This window comes from Drosophila sechellia, chromosome 2L (assembly GCF_004382195.2).
Source record: "Drosophila sechellia strain sech25 chromosome 2L, ASM438219v1, whole genome shotgun sequence".
Taxonomy (NCBI): domain Eukaryota; kingdom Metazoa; phylum Arthropoda; class Insecta; order Diptera; family Drosophilidae; genus Drosophila; species Drosophila sechellia.
Window position 1 is genome coordinate 4,981,459 of NC_045949.1, and position 22,783 is coordinate 5,004,241.

Below are 22,783 nucleotides of genomic sequence, written 5' to 3' on the forward strand. Positions count from 1 at the left end.
CATTTCGGACTTTTATGAACATTTTCGGAATTTTTTAAAAATTATAGATTTCAAAATCTCGATAAATTTGGGTTCACTTCTTAGCTAGTTACGCATCCAAGTCTTCCACCTTGTCGCGTCCACATTTTGTGGTATAGTGGTTGTATGAAGCGGCGGTCACACTTTTCGCTCTTTTCGATTTTTCGTTTCCGGCGTGTAAGTGTACAATTTTGTTGCTCCACGTTTTTTTCTTTTTAATTTATATTTATCTCATTTCCACGTGCACAGAATACTGCTGGCGAATCTTTCCCGTGTCTAACACACCGACAACAACAGCAAAATGGTATGGCTACCTTGAAATCCATCCGGAAATGCACACTAACCGCATTGTTAACCCTCGTTCTTATTGACAGGCCAAGCGCACCAAGAAGGTTGGAATCGTTGGTAAATATGGTACCCGTTATGGTGCCTCCCTGCGTAAGATGGTCAAGAAGATGGAAATCACCCAGCACAGCAAGTACACTTGCTCCTTCTGCGGCAAGGTGAGTTGGCGCCCCCAAATGAACATCTTATTAGGGTGGCCCAAAAAAGGAGCGCCAAATGGTGACGAATCGTTGGAGGAACGTAATCAGTGGGCATTTCTAAAGCAACCCATTCAACAAGTGGAATCTTGATTTATTGGCCTAGAAATGTCCATTTATAGAATTTCCTACCATTACTCAAAGTTTCCATGGATAGTAACATATCTTATCTCTAATCCGCAGGACTCCATGAAGCGCGCCGTTGTGGGCATCTGGTCCTGCAAGCGTTGCAAGCGGACCGTCGCCGGTGGCGCCTGGGTGTACTCCACCACCGCCGCCGCCTCCGTGCGATCCGCCGTCCGTCGTCTGCGCGAAACCAAGGAACAGTAAACATATACGGATCATTAATGATGGAACCATCTAATTGAATGCTCCGCTATGCTAGCTCCCGTACTTTTAATCTGACAACGCGATTTTCCTGTGGTTTGCGCCGTGCCGGTCATGTGAAAATAAAAAAAATGTTTTTTACTTTTAACAGTATGCGAAAGTAGTGATGCTCATTTAAGTGGAAAACTATGTCGGAAATAGGTCTGTGTGAAATCGAATCCCAAAATTCCCACTTTGGCTAGTTATATGGAAATGATACTTCTGTGCACTTGTGATTTCTGTTCTGTGTGCCAAGCTGAGAAGTTCGATTAGGCATCCTCTATAGTTTGGGATGCACTGCATCCCATCTGCCAGTTTTCATGATTTGCCAACTATGAGAAGCTGAACCAAGCGCAATGAATGTGTATCACCTCTTAGCCCTTCCAGTGGTCAGCTCATTTGATGGACACCAACTTATAATCCTTTAGCAATCTGTCATACTTCCTCATACTTAACCATTTAATGGGTCCTCCATCTTAAGTCATCACCAAGAATAAAATACTGGCAGTGGTTCTCTTAAATTTGTCATCTTTTTTTATTTATAAAATTTAAAAAGTCTCTAAACAAACACAAAAAATATAATGAAATGAAAAATTCATAAAAAATGTTGGCTTACAATTCAGTTTTCCGTTATTCTATTATCCGTTCGATTTGTATTCTGAGAGGTTTTACAATTGAGTAATGGGAAACCTATATTTAGCTAAATATACAAATCAACAATATAAAACATAGAGGCAGCTATGATATAGTTTTAGTGTAGGCCATATCTAACTGTCTCGCACGACATTTGTAAGGACAAGTTATAGGATTGTTTTCGGTTGTTGTGGATCGGTGAACCTGCCTGTCTGTGTTGCTTCGTTGGATCGTGTTCCTTTTTCACTTTAAATGTTAATTAAAAATTGCACCGTCACCAGTTAAAATAGTTCCTATTTTGCCGTATGTGTATATATCGTCGTTTCTCTATAACTATGGGTTCTCGCCACACATAATCGATTTTAAAAATAAATTTAGCTAAAAAGTTTTACTTGGCCTGCGTCTGTCTTATCGGTTTGCTGCTTTCAAGGATCGTCTGTGGAATTTCGCTCGTAGTCAGGTTATCGTACTTTTGATTAAATACTTTTCGAAATATTTACACAATAGCTGAGAGAGTGAGTTCCTAAATTTTGAGCAATACTTAGTCGAGAGCTATTGTTGATGTTCGGCAAAACGTTGACTAAATCTAAATTTAATTTAGAACTTAACGTTAAGCCTAGAACTAAATGCAATTTATAGTACAGTTTTGCTTGCTTTGCATATGTCATATAGGTACTACATAGATGTTATATTTAAATGTATATTTTTAATAGCTACATTAATAATATTTACAATGTTTTTGTTTAGTTCTCGTTTGAATGTAGCTTATAAATATTTTTACACTGTATTTATGATATGCGTGCAATTTTGACAGATTTTTTTTCCTTTTTATCATATTTTCATTGTATAATGATTATGGTTTTTAGAAGCATTTTCGTGTAATTTCCATTTGTGATATGAATAGCGCGTTATTTTGGTACAAAGCAACAGATTCTCTGATATTTTTGATAGGTGCGCGCAAGGGACAACCCATAAAGTGACTTAAAGTAAAATCAAATCAAGTAAAATTCTAGCTAGGAATGTCGTGTGCTTGGGTTCCGGCGAAAAGGGGGGGATTAGAACCTTTTCGTTTTAGTATTTGGATTACATTATGCTCTGCTATGACACACTTGTGGCAATTGCTTGGCCTGCAATTGCGGGGCTCAATTTATGTACTTTAAAATTATATTCTGTGAAGCACAAAACGTCAGTTAAATGCCAATTTATTGGTACTTGGTCGAAGCTAATGTAAATATACATTACAATTATATAGTATACCTAGGTAAATCGTAGAACTGCCTGCCTATATAAACACATATACATGCACATCATGTAAACAGATATATATATACATATGTATATCTGAATTGTAGCACTGACTCTCACGCATTCACACACGCGCATCAAGATTTTGGGAAGACATCCTGCTGCCGAAGGACTCCTCCGGCCGCCTACACACATTCACGCACACAAAGATAGAGAGAGAGGGATATTAGATCCGCTTGAACTTAGGATACATAAACGTCGAAAACAGGAGCCGGCTAGGATTAAACATAAATTGGAAGTTCTCAGTATAGTTAGTAGGATCTGTTGAGTTGAGTTGTCTTTAGTTGTAGACGGCCGTTCCGGCGACGTTGCCATCCAGCTAGTGAGCCTGCCACTTGAACTTGGACTCCATCAGCCACTGCTGGCCCTTTCCGTAGCTGCAGGGACGCAGCAGCGGCGTATTGGCATCGTCCCGCGTGGCACGCTGTAAGCACTGACCCGTGTTCGTGTGCCGAATCCACTTCTCCTGCAGGGTAAATGATGCATAAGTAAGCAAAATCCAAGGTATATATTTAAGGAGAACGCACCTCCGCATCGTAGACCCACTCCTGATTGCCGCCCATGTTGTGGCACCGCACCATGTTGACCGGCCCATTGGAGCTGGATGCGTCCAGGCACAGATCGTCGGACATGATTTGCTGGCGCTTGGTGTAGGCGAACACCTGATTGCCGCCCAGGCCGTGGCAATAGCTAATGCCCACCTTCTCGTTGTACTTCCTGCCCATCGTGTCCAGGCAGGTTTCCGTTTCCGCATTTCGAATCTATTCAAGAATTTAAGTTATACCAAATAGCCAGTTTTACAGTCTCCAAGTTACCTCTCCTAGATAGTAGTAATCCAAGGGCATTAAGCTCTCGGGATAAACGTTCTCCAGATACCAGCGGAAGCTCTTGCATTTGAGGCGATCTCGCAGAGCTTTACGATCGCTCACATCGCCAGCCGATGCCTTTCGAGCTCCTAAAGTAAATTCATAAATCGCGAAAGAAGCAAATAAAAAAATACAAAAGTTAATTAAGATTAATCCCACACTGAAATATAAAACATATATGCTGGCGAGTGTTTTGCGTTTTACGAACTAAGTGTATGTGTTTGTTAGAAAGCGGGTTAAAAATGCGTTTTTTTTACAAAAGAATTTGTGCGTGTGATGAAAGATGGAATATAGTTAGTATGTCAAAAACATGCAGATGCTTTAAACATTTAAGCAGCACAAAAATTACAAGCATATCAAATTGCGTATTTCATAAGCAGCGCCAATTATAGTATTTACAAGATTTCCAAACATTCAAACATAAACTAGTTTTGCTAATTAAGTTCTAAAACAAATAACCATTACCAAAACAAAATGTATACTTGAAGTTAGTGGTAGTTGGCAGCAGCAAAAAAAAGTGTATATAAAGTGGGTTTTAAGCAAAAGGACTTCACAATTAAGTTTCTAATAACCGCTCCCACTAAATTTTAGTTTCTATGAACCTGTGTGTTTATTCCTTGCAAAAAAAAAGCTTTTTTTTGGGTGTTGAATTTTTGGGGACACAATGGGGACAAAGACAGAAGGCAGCAGGTGTGTGTTTATTGGGCGTAAGTGGAACAAAACTCGTACCAGAACGTAACTAAAAAATGGCACAAGAACACAGAGAGAAATAAATGGGAATCGGGAACCAATTGGACAAAAAACATACGAAAATCAAAGGTGTCGAGGTGAGGAAAGAAAGATATTATTGCGTGATTGGATTCAGTTGATTGATCGATCGATCGGTGGTGGGTTGCTATATATTTTTTTGGTATACTTATTGCGGATCGGATTTTGGACACGGCCATGCCATAAATCATAAATATCGATATAAGTTTTTATTGTGTATTGTGTATATAGACAATGCATAATGCAGGACGTGCTGCTTGCTCGAGATATACATATATTGTAGTTATGTATGCGGAGATATATATATATATTTACGGAACAAAACACTATTTAAGAGACAGACAATAGAAATTAGACAGTGGAGAAAGAACGTGAGCATGAGATAGAAAGTGGAGGAGCATTCTGTTGGTTTTGTATTTTTAAGATTTTTGTTTTTTTTTTTTTTTTTTTGTTTTTTTGGTAGTTTGTTAACCTGGATAAAAACTGTAGTAGAACTCTTTCCAGTCGTCCAGCCAAACCTCGACCAGACGGGCATTATTGTGATTGACTATCTCCGTGGTGCCGCCGGGGAAGGTGTACGGCGTAGACTTGCGGAACACGTGACCCACACGGGAGCAGGGCGCGATCTCGAGCACGCCGCCGCACATCCACACCTGGATTGGCGGCATCGGGTTGATTTTTTGGGGATTATGTATGTGTGTTTGTGGTTCATATATTTTGACAATCGGGCAGTACAATCGAGCATTTGGAGTGGACGAGAAAGATATACACAAAGATATACAATAAATAGAAGCTTTTGGTTAAAGAGCAGTTTTAGCCAAGCCTAGCTCAATGTACTTCCATTCCTAGGATCCTCAAGTGATGGGGAAATGAGGACCGGGAAAGATCATTTTAAAACTGGGCCATAGTCGAGATTAAACTAGAAACAGCGGCGCCTAGATCTCTGTTAGTTTGAGTGATTTAAAGCACTTTGCAAGGTCATGTTCCCTATAGTAATAGATCATGCAAAGTGCTTATTAAACCACACCCAACCCTCAAGGAAACCAGAACACAAAACAAAAATGATGGTTCAACTAAAAACTAAAGATTAGTTACAACTTAGGTGGTAATAAACGAATGATCAAATCGAATTGCCAATTGTTCAGATACTTAAAGCATAATTAATAAGCAACAAGTTACGTGTACGTTATGCTTAGCCTAAGGTTTTCAACTGGATTATAACTGGTTACGTTAATACCTATGCAAACGAAGTAATCAACATTAGTGTTTAGTATTGGGAACAAGATGATATTATAGCTCGGTTAGCTTGGGAGCTTCGTCCTTTGATGGACGGTCATGAGAGAGCGAGAGGTAGCATGAGCATGAGCAAAAGGATAACTGAGAAACTGAGAAACAGGGTAACTGAGAAGAATTGTGAGAACATCGAGAAGAATTTCAGTTGAGAAAATCATAAGGGGAAACATACTAATTAGGTGATGCCAGTGCGTTAGTTATAAGAAAGTAAGTTTTATGTGTTCTGCCATCGATTCGGGAGCTCTCTGAGTTACATGACATGTTTAGGGATAGCTAGAGTTATAGAATGTCGATCGGAGGGTATCGTATATATAGAAGTCGGTTACACAAAATCATTAGCTATACATTAGTTTTATGCTCAAAAACATATCAGCTTGATTTGAATGTGGTGTGTGTGTGTGTTAGTGTTTTAGTTGGAGGCACCTTTTTGAAAAAAGTGTACGTTTTTTTTCTCTGTCTGTTAGCGATTTAAAGCCAATTACAAATAGATAACGAGTAATTCTTAAAGTTAGGAGTTAGATGCACGCAATTTAAAATCGACTTGTGGTTGGAATGTTATTTGACTGTTTAATTTGTTGATTGTTTTTGTTGTTGTTGGTTGTTGTTGTTGGTTATGCGAACCTGTGCTCATCGAATAATAGAAATCACGCCACTCGTCCAGCCAAACTTCGGCCACCCGGGCCGCATTGTGCAGCACAATTTTGGCCACGCCGCCGGGGAAGGTGTACGGCGATTTGTCACGGAACACGTGGCCCACGTGGGAGCAGGGTATTATTTCTAAAATGCCGCCGCACTGCCAAATCTGCGGGTTATCATCGTCGCGATTGCGTTCGTTGTATGGGTGTGTGTTTGTGAGTAGAAATAAATTTGTTTCGTTGTTTTAGGTCACATTGAAATACTTAAAATAAATGCTTCGAAATCAAAATAGAAGGTAATCCTAAAGTAAATGCAAGAACTGAATTTGCTTTGCGGCTTGGCTTGGCACAGCTAAGGAAAAACGTTTGAACCGAACAAAAAGAGAGAACGGGCAGAGCTAACTGCAAAATGCTTTGATATGGCCTTACACGGAACGACATCTCCAGATTCTCGCCGCCCCAAATGTCCATGCCCTCGTCGTAGGAGCCAATCTCATAGAAGTAATCCTTATCGATGGAGAACAGCCCACCGGCCATGGTTGGAGTTCGCAGCGGAGCGGTCCTATCGTTATTCCGGCGCGCCATTTCCCGCGATGGCACTCGGTACCTAAAGCGGATTAAGGAGGTATTTTAAAGGGGATTACGGTGACCAGGAAACTTTTCGCTTACCAGCGGAAGTTGAGCTTCCAGTTAAAGCCGCCCCACGTGGAATCCGAGGCCGTTATGTACTCGAATGTCTCATCGGAAATCACATCAATAATCGGGCACACAACCGTTCGACGATTCTGCACAATCCGCGCCAGCAGAGGCTCGAGCCAGCCTTCCGTGCACTCACAATGGGCGTCCAGGAAGGTGATGACCTCACCGCTCACATGCTCGGCACCCAGGAGACGGGCGCGGATCAGTCCTGAACGCTTCTCTGTACGCAGCACAAATGTCTTAACCGGCAATTTGGCCACATACTCCTCCAACTGCTTGCCCAGGAAGTCTGTAAGATGAAATGCGATGTGTTTATGATATCTTATCACATAATAAGCCTCTTAATGAAAGCTGCAGTTTCAGTTAATTCCACAGTTTCAAGGATCCCCTTGAGCAGCACCTTTTGTGTATTCCCAACTCACCCCGTTCGCTGGCATCGTCCACCAGGATAATCTCCTTGAGGAGGGCGCGCGGCGAGCGATTAATAACACTCCAGACTGTTCGCAGCAGGGTTGTCCAGGCCTCGTTATGGAAAACTATCACAATGGAAGTGGTGGGCAGCTTGGAGGCATAGTGCTTGCGGCGGCAACTGAAAAGGGGATAATGCTGAAAACCAGTTTAAGCATATTTAGGAAACCAGCTCATACCCTTCGTGTCGCACATCAGTCAGCGAGCGATTCAACGAAATCATGTCACTGGCCAGCAGATTGAACTGGTTCTCCTTGAACTTCTCCTTCATGAGATCCTTCATGTCGGCGGGTATCTTAACCGGCTTGCCCATCTCGCCCGGCTTGCCCTTGGCTTCCTGCACGCTTGGCGCCAGGAACCACTTCTTAAGCACCACGCTAGGATAGGTCATCGAGATGCCGCCCGAGGCAAAGCCTTGGCCCATGATCAGAGCACCACCCGATTCGCCATCGAGGGACTTCTCCGTATTTATCTCATTGTCGTCCACCAGCTGATTGTCGTCCACCAGACGCTCGGCATTGGGCAGCTCCACGTCGTACTCGCCGGAACGCTTGCAGCGCCAGCCATCCTTGCCGATGCAGTCCGAGTAGCGGGCAATGAGCACGAAATCGAAGATCACCCAGACGAGCGAGGTGAGCAGGACGATGCGGCAGGTGTTGGAGCGCATGCGCCCGCGCATTTTGCGTGTGAAGGTCGAGAAGGTCATGATTCCTTCGATCTGTGTTAACTATCGTTTGTGGCCGTGCTATAGTCCTTGGTTAACTGCGGATTTTGGCGGTTTTGGGGGTTGATTATCCTCTGTTGTGGTGGAAACTAATGTTATGTGCTAGTGCGGAGCGTTCATATTAGTACCCTGTTTATTTGTTGATTTAGTAAAGATATGTTGATGTGACTCGTCGTCTTGTGTGTAAAACGTTGATGTTGCTGTGCTGTTGCTAGTTTACTTTGTTATCAACCGTATCAGACTTTTATCGCTCCCTCAAGCGTGAAATGTTAATAGTTTTGTAGCAATTGTTGTTGGCACATATGGGAGCTCCACTCGTCTCGTCTCCCTCTCTCTGTCTGTCTGTCTGTGTGTCTCCCTTGCACTCTCGCTCATGCTAGCCCGCGGTTTGACCTTTGACTCCGACGCAGACTCATCCTAGGAAAGATCGCTAGTCCTCGGCGACGGTTTCCAGGTCCAGTTTCGCCTCGGAAAACTCATTCCCGGACCACTTTCTTGATATCTTTCTCTATAAGTTCCCTCTGGCTATGAAAAATTACGACCTTCGCTATTATTAAACTGCAAAGAGAGGGAGAGAAGAAAAAACAACAATGAACACCATGATAAATCACTTCGCTATAATGAATAACAGCGAAAAAAATGAAAGTTATGATTACATATTGCCGCCGTGATATATTTTTATACGTTAATAATCAAACAAGCGCATTTTTTTGTATTAAAATATACAAATGTACGGATAATTGCGCTCGATTTATTGTCGAGCTATGAATTCACTTCGCCTCTTATTTGCCCAGCAATTTATTACCAATTTTGTTTGCATTTGGGACAGATATAAATCAATTGTGTTATATGAGATCACATTAATTAAAGCTATTCGTTATCAAAGTGGCTACATTTATATTTCGTTTCATTTTGATTGCCATAAAGAAAGAGTTAATATTTCTTTATCTTTCACATATGTTTGTTTATTTTACACGAACATCGAGAGCTGAATAAATACTATTTTTATTGATTCCACGTGAGAAAAGCAAGGCAAATATATGCCATGGAAATTGCGAAAACTCCGCATCGATAAATCGCATCAAAGCTGAGATTTCAATACCCCTTTTCCGGCTCGAATCTCTGCTTTACGTGTGGATCCCACCGCGGAATCTCCAGCGCTTTGCACACGAAATGCCAAAGGCAAGTATGAGTAAAAAAAAAAATGGGAGAGAAAACTGTTTTTTTCTCCAAATGCCGTTTTTGGCCAAAATTCCATTGACAAAGGTCATAGTCACAGACAAAAACAACGGCAAGACGAGCAGCATCAGTTCCAACAACTCACGCCAAATGCCAAACAAGCTGTCAGAGGGAGAGGGAGCTACATAGGTGCGACAGGGACGGCGAAGCAGTAGTAGCCAAAAGCGCAACAACTCTTAACGGTATTTCGACGGAGCTTAACTCATACCCTACATTAAGGTATTACAGAAACTAAGATGCATTTTGTGCCTTAAGAAAAAAGTTAAATTTTCAATGTTTTAATGATCAGATCTGAAAGTTTTTGATATTTATATTTCATCTGACCGTAACTTCGTTAATTTTTTAAACATTTTATGATCTTTTATTTAATTTACATTCAAATTAATTTAATTTATAATTTTACAGGATTATCTATGGAATATTTATAACACTTCTGTTGACACCTACATATATTGTACCCATTATATTTCGACATTTTGGGACCGGAGTATAGAACCACACGTAGAGTACTTGTATCTTCGCTGTCCGATTGTCTTTAGTTTTTAGTTTTTGCATCCTGCACTTTTTTGCGCACATAACGTGCCTTTGAATCATTCATAAGGCATGCGACGTCAACCTCGTTGAGCGGCAAACTAGACAAGACTCCGGGTCTGTGAGATCGCAGGCAGTCGGAAAAACCAGTTTCCCACGCACACACCACCACTGCCACTTGGCAAGGCTGCCTGGAGGGGCACATGGAGATGCAGATAGAGATAGGTAGGCAGGGGTGCAGAAGTGGGTGGCTGGGGCAGTGGCAGCACTCTGCTTAAATATGCAGTTGCATGTGCGGCAAGACCCCAGAAGAGGCAAACTTCAGTGGCGCTCACTGGAGTGCCCTTTCAGCCATGTCAGGCCATCAATAATACAATTGCTAACAAGGAAACGTAAAAAATATATTTCAGTTTTTTACAATTATCCAACATTTCTTCACAGTGTTCATTTTTTTGAGTAATTAATAATTCAGCGCCGTTTTTGAAAAAAACTGAAAAATTGAAAGGTCATTTCATGAAGCTTTCAATGTCCCGAAAACTTTATGACAAGCCAATGTGATTTCACATTTGATTAATGGTTGACAAAAACATGCTTCATTTATTAGGCGGCATTTATAAAGCAAATTTAAGCGGCTGTCAAATGGACTCGCTCCGTATTTGTCGCACTTAAATTAATCAAAATGTAACAGCTCTGTTTGTAACGGTTGTTTATGCAGCTACCATGCATTTGCATGCATATTCCAGTGCGGACAATTCAATTTCGATTATGTCAAATGAATACATTTTACAATTTCAGAGTTCTGCGCTTGAAAAGAGCATAATTGGTCTGGCAAAATGTTGAAATTCAATTAGGCCCACATATCCACTGAAATCCCAATGGTTGGATTTTCTGGGCTATAAACAAAAATAAACGTGGGATGAGTTGCGACTGTCGAAGTCACGCTTTGTGAACTGTTAATTGACAGGTAATCAGTTTAAGTGATGAAAACAGCAGCGCAAGCCAAAAAATATTTTTCACATAAATTGTGGTAGCGGCTAAAAAAAAAGGAGTTAAATTCCAATGCGAATTAATTATTAACTATTAACACTTTGCCATCATCGCTGCTCAAGAATTAATTGAACAATCTGATAACTGTTTTTATTCAATTCGCAATTATAAACTAATTTTAATCCAATTCAAGGCAATTGAAATTATGAGCGATTGACAAGCTGCTGGGAAAATCAAGAAGAGTGAGAATAGCAATAGAATAGTGAACATCTAGTGTGAACAGTTTAAAATACTTTCTCAAACTTAAGTAAACATTTACGGATTTCTGGAGACGACTGCTCCCTAAAACAATAATTAAACTTTTCCAATCTGATAATGGCTGGCAGTTGATTGAAGTTTCGCAGTTCTCAGCAGTAATTTGCTGGAAAACTCTTGACTCACTGCTGCTGAGTAGTGTTGCTGTGCCGACAGCAATTCATGATTTATGTACGACAATCAACTTCAATTGTTGCCGACTTCTGTGAACTTGAGTGCTGATTTCTGTCCCTCTTTCTGATTTCCGATACGACGTGGGTGGGTGATAAGGAAGTGAAGTTTTGCCTTTGCTGCACTGCAGCAGCACCAGCAGCAGCACCAGCTCGAATTCTTCTTTTGTAATTTAATTTTGCTGGATTTTAATTAAAATAGAGCGCGAGCTCAGCGGTGCGCCAAAATTCACAGCACGTAACATTGAAAAACTGTCAAACTGCCATAAATTGAAATATTCCCGTGCTTCACCCCGCCCCTTTTTTTTGTATACTTTTCCCTGGAAGTTGGCCCGTTTGGACTTTATCTTGGCCGGGGCCACAAAGCGGAAGCTAACATTTTTTACAAGAGCTGAAAAATAAAAAAGTTAAAAGTGGAAGTGGAAGTGGGCGGGTGGCGATGGCGCCTGCTGAAAGCTTTTCAAGCTGCGTTGTGTTTATTGCCACTGATAAGGCGGCTGGCTGGGGGCGGCGAGGGGCGTGGCAGGCCATGCCGTGTACAGTAGTGGCTCAGAAATGTGCAAACTTTTCAGCTTCGAGGCGTTTTTCATTTGGCAAAAACTTTTCGCTTCATGAGGCCGAATTTTCGTAAACGAGTTACGAGTTTGGCAAAACATATTTCAAATTAGCCGAAAATTGCATTTGCAGATAAAACAATATTCAAAATAGTTTTAGATCTAAAAAACTTGATATTTATCAAACAAATGGATTGTAATCAGTAGTTCTGACATACAATGAGACCACTTTGGCTACCGTGTGTACAACTTAGATGAGCTACCACTGTAGATGAGCTTGTAAGCCCGTTTCAACTGCACTTGGGCCCGAAAACACTTAGCACGCTTGTTGAGTGTGTGGCGCGCACTTAAAAAAGCGCACAGCAATTAATTTGATGAAAATCTGTGTCAGCTCTTGCAAGAATTTCTCAAACGCGAGGCGGAAGCGATGTGAAGTGGAGATAGTGCATAATGTTAACAGATCGAAACTGTTCGAAGCTGACGTGTGTGTGCTTGTCGCCATAACTCATTTATTACTACCCACTTTGGGTGAAAATCTGTACACGCGGCCAGGCAATCAATTCATATTTATTTTTTAATGAATTGCCTGGCTGTTGGCGAAGGTCGTGTCCCGTTCATGACAAACACGAAAGACCGACAAACAATCAAAAAGAGCAACAAAGCTCCAGCCAATAAACGGGGGCAACAACTATTGTGACAACGCTTACAAAATGAAATTGTAACACAAAATGCAATTAAGAGTGCAAAAAAAAAAAAAAAAACAAAACAAACAAGAAAGAAAAATGGTAAGCAATCCAGTAACAGGGAAATAAAAACAAAGGCGCACAGTGAAGTGAAAACAATTTGGAAAACGTAGGCAATTAAATGCAATTAATGAAATTGTACAATTAAGCGAGTAGTTTGCGGACCCGCTGCTGATGACCATTTGCCGTCCAACTGGCTGGTTTTCCACGGGTTACCCATCTGTGGTCACCATTTGCATACAATCCAAACGGAAAATTAAACCAATTTGTAACTTGTTCGCACATAAATCTGGCTAGAGGTTAGGAAAACTGAATGATATATGGGCATTCGATATGATTCCTCTATAAATATAGTATGTCAAGAAACTGTTTACACACTGTGTAATAAGTTGAATATTTCACAGTGTGTAAACAGTGTCTTGACATACTGTATATATTTCTATATCTAACATCTAATATTCTTGATGCTTTTAAACTGTTTCCTATAGGTTCCTAACTCTTGAAAACTCAATTTCATAGAACACCATCCCAAATTAGCTAGCCTTATGTGACTAATAGACGGTCATTATGTAGGCTACCACTTGACTTCCAGAGGCTCGACTCCCATAAATTCATCATCTGAATGCTTCAGCATGCTCCCCACATATAAATCAAGCGATTTTAAGTTTGGTATAATTAAGTACACTCGTTTGGCGCACACTTCAACAACAAGTCGCGTCGAGCTGAAATAAAAAATACAACATTTCACATCAATTTCGAGAGTGTTGTTTTTTCTTTTTTTCGACGAGGATTATACTTGTTGTAGGTGTCTGGGGGGCTCTGCACTCTCGGCACTTTAATGATCTGTGGCCGAGTGCCAGAAATGCTGTGGAATTTGGGTAGCTCTGGACTCGTAGGGTTCTGGAGCTCTGGAACTCCGGCTGCCTGATGTGAAAGGCGCGTAATTTATATTGCACACAAATAAAATTTATTTCGGTTTCATGCTGGCATGCGGGGAGAAATCCAGTAAATTCAGGGAAATGATACAAATTAGCGCTATAAATACGCCCCACACAAAAAAACTCACGTTCCACACAGCACAGAGTCCACAATCCACAGGCCACTTGCCGTTTTTGGAGTCATAAAAACAAATGCGATGCCAAGTCCGGCCGGCAGGTTAATGAACTAAGACGCCGGCGACTTTGGCGATGACGATGACAACGTCTCGCAATTTCAGCTAATAAAATGCTAATTTAAACCCCCCCGCCCCCCCTCAACAGTTGATACTTTTGAAACTTCAATAGCTCGAAAAACAGGTAAGCTTTTGGATTTATTAAAAAATGAAGCAGTGTGAACAGTGTATAATAGTTATTCGTAGTTAGTTACAGGGTAAGTGATTAAGGAACTATGATTATAGCCACTTTGAACAAACATTCATGTTTGGGAGGCTCCACTGTATGTCACAAGTGACTGATAAAATCCGGTCGTGCTCAGAGAAATGGGAATAGCAATTAAAAAGAGTCCCCCAAGAGGTGTGACAAAGGCGTTTCGACTGGGGAACGTTGCTAACTAAGTGGGAAACAACAGGTTTGAAAAAATTTGGCATACATATTTACATAACACTTTTCAGCTGCTTAAATACTCTATTTGCTTGCAGTTGTCGTCAGGTATGTTGTAGGCTTAAAATAAATTAAATTTAACCCAGTTAACAAAGCAAATAATGCAATGCAAACTGAAGTAGGCAAATTCATTTTAATAACACACAAGTAATGTGTCGTTTGATTGCGCTTTGGTAGGCATCAATCTACACAAATGGACAAAGCCATAAAAATTGCTTTGAAGATGGGATTTTTCCGCCGGCTAAAGAGAAAATAAATGACAAAAAATTAAGTAGGCATTTTCGAGAAGGAAAGCCGAGAAAATTCGAGGGAATAGAAAACCGGTCGAAAAACGAAGAGAAATGTGTCGAAATGCGAAAATTGACAACTGAATAATGTATCTGTGTGCATGGTGACATTATACATTATACATTATCATAATCATCATTATCATTGGCAACCATCAACTGTTCTGCAGGCTCATAAAGCGGATTTTGCGCTAATTTCTCGTTCTTTTCTTCTCGTCGAATCTTTTGGCACACGAAACAGAAATGAATTCATGACTCGCATTTTAATTAAAAGTAAATAGAAAGAGAAAACAGCTCGGCTATGGAGCAGGACAAAGAATCTCAGCTTGACGCTTGGCATGGGTACACAGTGAAAAATGCAAGTTAAATCGGTGCATTTAATTGCAGTAAGACGGTTTTGCACTTTAAGTTTAAATGTAAAAGAAAAATGTATGTAAAATATAAAAAAAAATTTCTGTGTATCGAAATATTCCTCCGTGTTAAATGTAGCAGAAGAGGATAAGAAAGAGGCGGGGGCGTTTAGAAAGCAGAAATATGCTAAGCGACCCCGCGTTTGCATAGCAATTGCTCATTTACAGTACTCGAGTTCTTCTTCTGCGGCGTTTTTTATTTAAAACAAACTTTGTGTTTTTTTCCCCTTACTCTTTGTTATACCACTTTCCTGCAATTTGTAAAACTTTGCACGAAAACGCGGAACAGGCTAGAAAAAAAAAATAAAGGGCGAGACAAAAAAGTGGAACAAACGAAAAGTTTTTCGAGGTTTGACATTTGGCACAATGGTAATTCTATTTGGACCATCATTGGTTGGGACCCCCGCCCCTTTGCGCTGGCCACGCATCATTAATTTGCTTTTGTTTCGCTTTGTTCTGCCCTTAATTATGCCCAGCAGCTTCGTTTATGCGATTAAGCCAATTATGCAACGGGAAAGGTTGACTTAATTAAATGGGAATATAATTACAGTTTCCAGAATTTGGAAATTCGGCTGCTCCGTTTGTACCCATTCGTTTTAAGCTGCATTGCGAACTAGTTTTGAGATAGATCATTTAAGGAATTGCTCAAATTAAAGCAGCAAAACTATATTTTTATAACTTTCTTCCACGATTGCTATAAAATCCCATACGGACATGAACCAAATTAATGCGCAGACTAGCGCAAATCCAATGCATTTCAATTTAAAATCCACAAATCCAATTCAATCAGTCAAACTAGTTTTTCCAAATTAAATCAAAGGAGGTCAGTGAGTTTTCAAATAAAAGCGCCCAATCGCCCACTCTTATCACAAAAACCAATCACGCATGAACGCACTCGGAAGTAGGAGATGTGCCGGGGGCGGCGGCAAAAAGGGGGCGTGGACGTGATTGGACTCTTTTGCTGTTTTTTTTTTCAATCCCCTATGGCTTTTTCTTTCGGCATTTCTGGCGGACTACTTCCTTCCCAAACACATGCTCACAACACCACACAGGCCAATCTCTCTTTGTCCCATTAAAATGTTATTTCCTTATTATTGCCCCGGCTTAATCGTCTTCCTTGCCAGCAGCCTGTTTTCCTTCCTTTTCCCTTCGATTCCCCCATCCTTCCCCACTGTCCCACTTTTATCGCACTCTCTTCTCGACTTACCGACTCGTATAGGGGACAATTGTGTCCCCATAGCCGCACATATGCACACTTCGGTACAATAAAATAGCAATTAATATTTTTATGTCATTACATTGAATAGCTGTTTTACAATTTTTCCTTAAGTGAATTATTATACAGCTCCTATATTGTAAAAAAAAAATAAATTTTTGAGGTAGAAGCCGTTAAAGTGTTCACCTGAAGTTACAAGCACACCTTGGGTTAACAAGCAAGAAGATAAGATTGCATACATGTTTGTCAACTCAAAGAAATCACAAGGCTTTCAGTGTCATTGCATAGTTGCTTAAATATCTTTTTTTTTAGTCTTTGTAGGGCTGCATTTTCATTGCTATTTGCTTGGCCAGCGCTGTGGCGAAATACGAGTGACTGACGGACTTTATTCCCCATTTCCATTTCGCTCCTCGTTTTCATGTGATGCGTGTCCATGACAATGGAATACAAATTTCTATGGCACACATTTGCTTATTTCTGCTCTCTCGGATTTTTATTTATTTTCATTTTTTTTGTTATTTGGAAGGGGAGCTTACACAACCTCATAATCCTCAAGCGGGCGCCACCACAACAAACTAATGCAAAGTGCCAGCGCCACACTATGCCAAAGAATTTCTGAGTCATCGTCGGGCATTGTCATTGTAATCTGCAGATTTAAACTTTAATTTAGACAAGGAACTTTAAATGCTACTTCTATGGAATATATTTAAACAATATATGAGAACAACTATAGAACGTTTCAAAAGTCATTACTATCCATTGAGACAACTTTATTTGGAATTCATCTGGCTCAAAGCTGTTGGTTATAACTTATTTGTGGTGGAACAAGAGAGCGAGATGGAAACGCAAAAGTTTCTAAACAAATGTGCGCAAATAATAAAGTTATTTGGCAACTATTTAGCCAATAATATAATTGGGTGGAGCGGCGAAAAACAGACAAATTGAATGCCCCAAAAGAGGCTTAAAAGCGCTGCTCTTTGTTTAAAATAATTTTAAAGTATTAATTACTTAAAACTGGCAGATGCTTCTTTTAAGCTTATCAATTCGAATTAATTGAAAAACCTGCAAGTGATTCATTTTCGTGAAATTATATTTATAAATCAAATTGAATGAGTTATTATGGGCCAGAAGCCTTAATTTTCTGCCTTTGTTCCTCATTTGGTCATGTTCATCAGCTTATCGGTTATGGTTATGCAAATGATGGTATTGGGTTACCATTTCCCAGTTTCCCAGCTCGCAGTCCAAATTGATTGGAAATGAGAGACACAGACGACGAGCATGTGGCAAGTGCCATTGAGCTAATTAAAACACCTTGCGTAACTGGCGTTCAATGCTGCTTAACTGGGTGACATGGCAATTAACTAGATGGTTACCATTGTTCCGGGGGACACGTGAATCGCGGGCATCCCAATGCCTCCTCCTCCTCCTCCTTCTCCCATGGTAAAATTGAAGTGGAGTGCTAAATTATGTTAGATAAATGTTGTTCCAATGCTGTTGTTTGTTGCTCCGCTATCGCTGCTGTTCTTAGCATGCGAGTGCGCCCTCAGATAGCAGAGCATTCTTTCCGGTTACTTTTCATGCACTAATAGTTGATCAGAATTTATGGTGCCACCCACCATCCACCATCCACAACCACCCACTCACACACCCACTATTTTGCATTGCGCCCAACCTTGGTGAAAATGTGCTGTGCTGGCTGCAGCATTGGACCTTTGTTGTTAATGCAGCCATTGTTGCTGACGCGTTTCGTTGCTCAGCGTTGTCAACTTGGCTAATTTCTAGACCCATCTGGTTACTGCCAAGCGGCGGAAATGGCAAGAACAATGCTCACTTTGTGGGCAACCACAAGTTAGTTTGAATTGCAAAACTAATCAAGGTAATAAAGCTGCTGTTATTAAAGATATTATATTTTGTATGAAACTTTATATCAGCAGAAACTTCATATCTAATCAAAACTCAGTTACAATTAAGCACCGTTTCTACTAACGCATACCTCGTATTTCGTTTAAAGTCACCACTTACATATGCAGAGAAAATAGAAACTGGACAGTCTTTTATTAGCCAGCGTTGTTTTAATTTGGCATTACTAGCGGTGCTGCTTGGTTGCCTGGCGCGCTCCAGTACGATTTGGTTGGGTTTTTAGTATGGGTTTTGGTTGGAGATTGGGTCGGGCTCCGCTTTTCGCTGGGGCTTTGTCAAGTTCGACCCTGGGGGGCATGGCTCATAAATTTCCCGCTGCTATTGCAATATGAAATATATGCAGCATAATTGAATTGCGTCTGTGTGGGTGCACCGTACTGTTAATTTTAATTTTTAATTTATGCTCATAAATAACCAAGGCATTTTCATTAGACAACATTCGGAAGGGAATGAACGGGCAAAAAATGCAAACTCATGGCCCAAAGAAATGAATTCAATGGCTGCATTTCATAAAGATACAAGCCAAGTTGTTGCTGCTCAACGCAATTTAAAGAAGGTATGCGATAGTTCACCCCACTTCCTTCTTTGAGAGATAGAAAAAGTAAAATACCGAGAATACCTCTCTGCTTCGAGCACTAAAAAAAATGTAATTCATTGCATGTTTCGGAGCACAGAAAAGTGCGATAACAAAGGAATTTTTCTTGTCGACCTCCGGCTTATAAACAATTTTACTCAGCTTAAGTGCCAAAAATAGAAATAAAAGTGCTACACTTGCGGAATAGATGCCGTTTCTTCTGTTAAATGCCGCGTAATCACTTTCGGAAGCCCATAAAAGGCCAACTAAAATAAAAAAAACCGAACTAAACTGAAAAAAAAACGTGAGGGTGTCAGATGGAGTGCGAAAGCTGTGCAAATATACGCAGTCAGCTACGTCAGCTGGGCTTTAATGTGTATCTTGTGACATTCGAAACAGCAGCAGCAGCAGCAGCTCGAAAAACGGCCAAGACAGAAATAATATTGGCGGAATGAAAAAAAAAAAAAAATGAAAACCGAAAAAAACAAAAGAAATAAGGCCAATGATGCTTGTAATTGTAGCTCCAGTTGGCCCCAAACTCTTGTTGGTTTTGCAACTGCTGTGCTCTGTGTGTTTTCCACACGATTTTAGCCCCTTTCGCAGCTCTTGGCCAATTGCAATTTCAAGGCTGCAGCTCCAACTCGAGCGAGCACTCCATCTTCTTGGCCACCGCATCCATCGCATCGCCCACATGCGCAAACAAGTCTTAAAAACTCATTAACGTTTAATAATGTGAAAAGCGAGCTGCCGCCGGCTACACAGTTGGCCACTGACTGTCACCACGTTTGTGGCACACGGAAAACTACAGCCACTTCTTGGGACAAGCTTCAGTTTAAATCGGGAAGATTAAGGCCAGATTTAAAACTACTAGTTTTAGACTCAGCCAAACACCATGCCACATTGTAGCACCCAACATATGATTCTTTCAATGAAGATTACCATTTCGAAAACCACTCCTGTTTTCTCGCGGTGCAGTTACCCAACATGCGCTGCTTACTGCCCCCGATGGACACTTGCTGCACTCAATCAAGCTCGACGCCCCGAAGAGGGTTGATATCGGATGTACTGCGAATGCGAATGTCAGGGGGCTAAAACCCGGGATGAGTTGTCTTCATTTGGCCATGAATGGCAGCTGGCAACTGCAGCAGACCAGCCATAAAAGTTGACAGCATCTTTTTTTTGCGTGCTTTTGGTCGAGAAAGTGATTATAGAAAAAGGAAAACTGAATGCCTGCATTAGCTAATGGACTTTATCATACTCTTAAGCATATATAAATGATAAATATCTTTGCATATCTGAACGATGATGATCGAACATCAACTTGCCGCTAATTTCCTTTCCCCTCGAAAAAAAGGTGCTCCAATTAACAGCTTCCAAAAGCAGGTTGTTCGTTCTATAACCCAGATATCTAGCCTATATAGCCCCATTCCATCGAAAACTTGATCATGAGCAGGAAACTGAGTTTAAGACCACGGCATTTTGTCATTTCATTGGCGGCGAGCAGCTTTATCACTTCTTGGTAAAAAAAAGAAGACAAAACAAAAACCGCATGAGAGTGCTATTAAAATACAGCTTCATCCTAGACAATTACGATAGAGTAAAACCCGCTTTACTACGGGGAAATCTTTTTCTTGTACAGCATCTGCAGCTTCTTCTTTGTACGCTGCCAGCCATAACTGTAGTTGCAGGTGTGTGGGTAAATGTACTCGATGTTGTTGTAGTTTCGGTGTTCGCTCGGGGGAATTTACGGAGCGTTGATGGCTTTCTCCTCTAAGACTCGATTTTATGGGGAATGGTGGAGAGGAGACGTGCGGTTTGGGGCAGGGGAATGGATAACATAGTGCTCCAACTACGCTTGGAATGGAAATGCGGATGGGTATGGGGATGGTGGAGGTGTCCAACAAGAGCACGGCCAGATGATCTCTAGGCCATTAGGTGGGGCTAGCAAAAAAGTTTTCGTTTATTGGTGGCATGGGCCAGTTTTATTGCTTCATTTGCACACAACCACTGCTGCAGAGGCCGAGGTCAGGTTGCTATAATTTAGGGGGCAGGTGGGCGAGCAGTGTGGCTCCCCAGGTGCAAGGCGGATCGCCATTCTTTCAGCGGAACGGCAGGTAAAAAACCTTCAACCGGAGGTAGCTGCATTATTGCTATTCAAAAAGTTGGTTTATTTAATGCTTTTTCGAGGAATTTTTTATATCATTTAGTAGATAAGGCTAGTTAGATTCAAGCGAAATCAACAAGAAAGCTATCTGGCACTTCCGACGAATCTTTTTCGCAATTTTATCTTTATTTAGCCCAGAAAAATGTTCCAATGAGATTTAATACTATCAATCACGTTTTAGTTTTGGCGACAACTATGAAGTAATCGTATAGATAAGGCGCAGTGAGTAATATTGCAAAGCATTAAGTCATAACAAGCACCGATTTTAGCAATCAGTGAAATTTGTAGGAACTGCTTCCGCGAAATCTTTCCCACAATCAGTGTTTTCTTTTTTGTGTCTTCTTGGCATTGGATTTACCCAACGAGAAGTCACGACCCAAGCGAGCATTATTTTCCGACGATCCGGTGGTCACTATCATCATTACAGTGCGGCCGATAAGTACGTGGCCCATTGTCATTTAGTCATTAGCTGTGGGCTTTAATTGCAGGTGGAAAACGCCGACCTTAATGCATTCGGTTCCACAATGCGGTTGATAAAAAGAAATGCATTTGCAATGCTTAAATAGGAGCAGAAAAAAAAAACAGGGAAAGCATTCTAAGTAGACATAGTTATCTGACTCCATCAGCAGATTTCCGGTAATTAGTATTATGATTTTCTAGCTATTTAAAATCAAAATTTAATGATTTAATTCAAAAAATGTTGAAAGACAAGAAAGATCTTATAAGAATAACTGTTGCTTCTGATAAGAAGAAATGTATTTATTTACGCTTACTATAAGATTGGAAATTCCCCGAAAATATTACATACCCTATTGAAAACTGGGTAATTTAACGTGTATTGCCCAGGAAAACTGCATTTAACCAGAAAAACAAGAAGACGAATCTTCAGCGGATTTTATTTACACGAACCGGTTTAATTGGCTCGACCTCCAATCAGAATCAAGTTCACGAACGCACTGGCATTAAGAGTCCAATAAGTGCATTGGGGGAAATACAAATGGAAACAGATGAAAAGTGTCGCTGGAAATCGCTTACCCAAAGGGAAAAATCTCTGGAAGCTGCTGGATGAAAGGATGTGGGAAGAAAACAACAGAAACGTTGCAGGATTAACGCAATTTTTTTCCTCTTTCTGTTTGATAGTGTGTGTATGTGGCGAATTAAAGTGACCAACAAAAACAGACACACACACACGGCAGGCCGCTCACTAACTAACACACACTCGCACAGAATCGTACGCACCGAGAGAGAGCGAAAGAGATGGATGGAGCGAGGGGAGATTCGAAAATTGAACACGTTTGCCGCGATTCCGATTTCGATTTCGGCGTAGGGCATACTAACGCCCCTAAATTGTGGGCGACCCGGTTTATTTACACGTCCGTATGCCCGAATTACTTAGGTACATATGTGTGTATTACGGACCGCGCCTGCTGCACTTTCCACTACTACCACTCCAACTCTCTGTTGCGTACGCGCGGCTGTGTGTGCGTGTGTGAGTGTGTTTATGTGTGCGGATCAAGTGCACACGTATGCAACTGCTTGGCCGTGTGGGTGTTTCAAATTTGATTTTTTATCCGGAAAAAATTGCATTAAACTACTCACACTTGCACTGCACAAGCACTGTTAACTATCTTTTGATTAATAATTAATTCATGCGCGACGCGACATATCCTCGTAACGGAGCAAAAAATTACGAAGAAGAGAGCGTTGCGGGTTGCTTAAATAGATTTTTCAGGTTTTTAGAGTGCCCAGCTGAGGTGT

The 22,783-nt window shown here is 40.9% G+C and overlaps 2 protein-coding genes across 6 annotated transcripts; one reads left to right on the plus strand and one right to left on the minus strand.

Annotated features, from left to right (window-relative positions):
• Positions 1-172: 172 nt before the first annotated feature.
• Positions 173-1,037, plus strand: LOC6613445 (60S ribosomal protein L37a). Its single transcript, XM_002037883.2, has 4 exons — positions 173-195; positions 268-322; positions 393-521; positions 744-1,037. Exons 2-4 carry the CDS (start codon positions 320-322, stop codon positions 888-890), a joined length of 279 nt encoding a protein of 92 aa, XP_002037919.1. The 5' UTR covers positions 173-195; positions 268-319; the 3' UTR covers positions 891-1,037.
• Positions 1,038-1,533: 496 nt separating this feature from the next.
• On the minus strand, positions 1,534-22,726 carry LOC6613446 (polypeptide N-acetylgalactosaminyltransferase 5). 5 transcript variants are annotated; one of them, XM_032713987.1, is made up of 10 exons: positions 22,625-22,716; positions 22,061-22,083; positions 7,773-8,875; positions 7,548-7,714; positions 7,096-7,414; positions 6,856-7,033; positions 4,971-5,151; positions 3,680-3,819; positions 3,392-3,625; positions 1,534-3,330 (listed from the first exon to the last, which is right to left on the minus strand). In XM_032713987.1, the coding sequence occupies exons 3-10, from the start codon at positions 8,297-8,299 to the stop codon at positions 3,184-3,186; spliced, it is 1,893 nt and encodes a 630-aa protein (XP_032569878.1). In that variant the 5' UTR covers positions 8,300-8,875; positions 22,061-22,083; positions 22,625-22,716; the 3' UTR covers positions 1,534-3,183. The 5 variants fall into 5 exon arrangements, with proteins under 5 accessions (XP_032569878.1, XP_032569864.1, XP_032569869.1 ...); XM_032713973.1 differs by lacking the exon at positions 4,971-5,151 and adding an exon at positions 6,413-6,593 and having other exon boundaries at positions 22,625-22,715; XM_032713978.1 differs by lacking the exon at positions 4,971-5,151 and adding an exon at positions 6,413-6,593 and having other exon boundaries at positions 22,061-22,086; positions 22,625-22,710.
• Positions 22,727-22,783: the final 57 nt, after the last annotated feature.

What these genes read in the sequence shown, in the direction of transcription:
- LOC6613445 (XM_002037883.2), top strand. An exon ending in CTTGCTCCTTCTGCGGCAAG is followed by an intron (nt 522 to 743) that starts GTGAGTTGGCGC and finishes TCTAATCCGCAG; the next exon opens with GACTCCATGAAGCGCGCCGT.
- LOC6613446 (XM_032713980.1), bottom strand. Translation starts at nt 8,299, where the DNA reads ATGACCTTCTCGACCTTCACACGCAAAATGCGCGGGCGCATGCGCTCC. An exon ending in GGACGATGCCAGCGAACGGG is followed by an intron (nt 7,415 to 7,547) that starts GTGAGTTGGGAA and finishes TTCATCTTACAG; the next exon opens with ACTTCCTGGGCAAGCAGTTG. An exon ending in TGGAAGCTCAACTTCCGCTG is followed by an intron (nt 7,034 to 7,095) that starts GTAAGCGAAAAG and finishes AATCCGCTTTAG; the next exon opens with GTACCGAGTGCCATCGCGGG.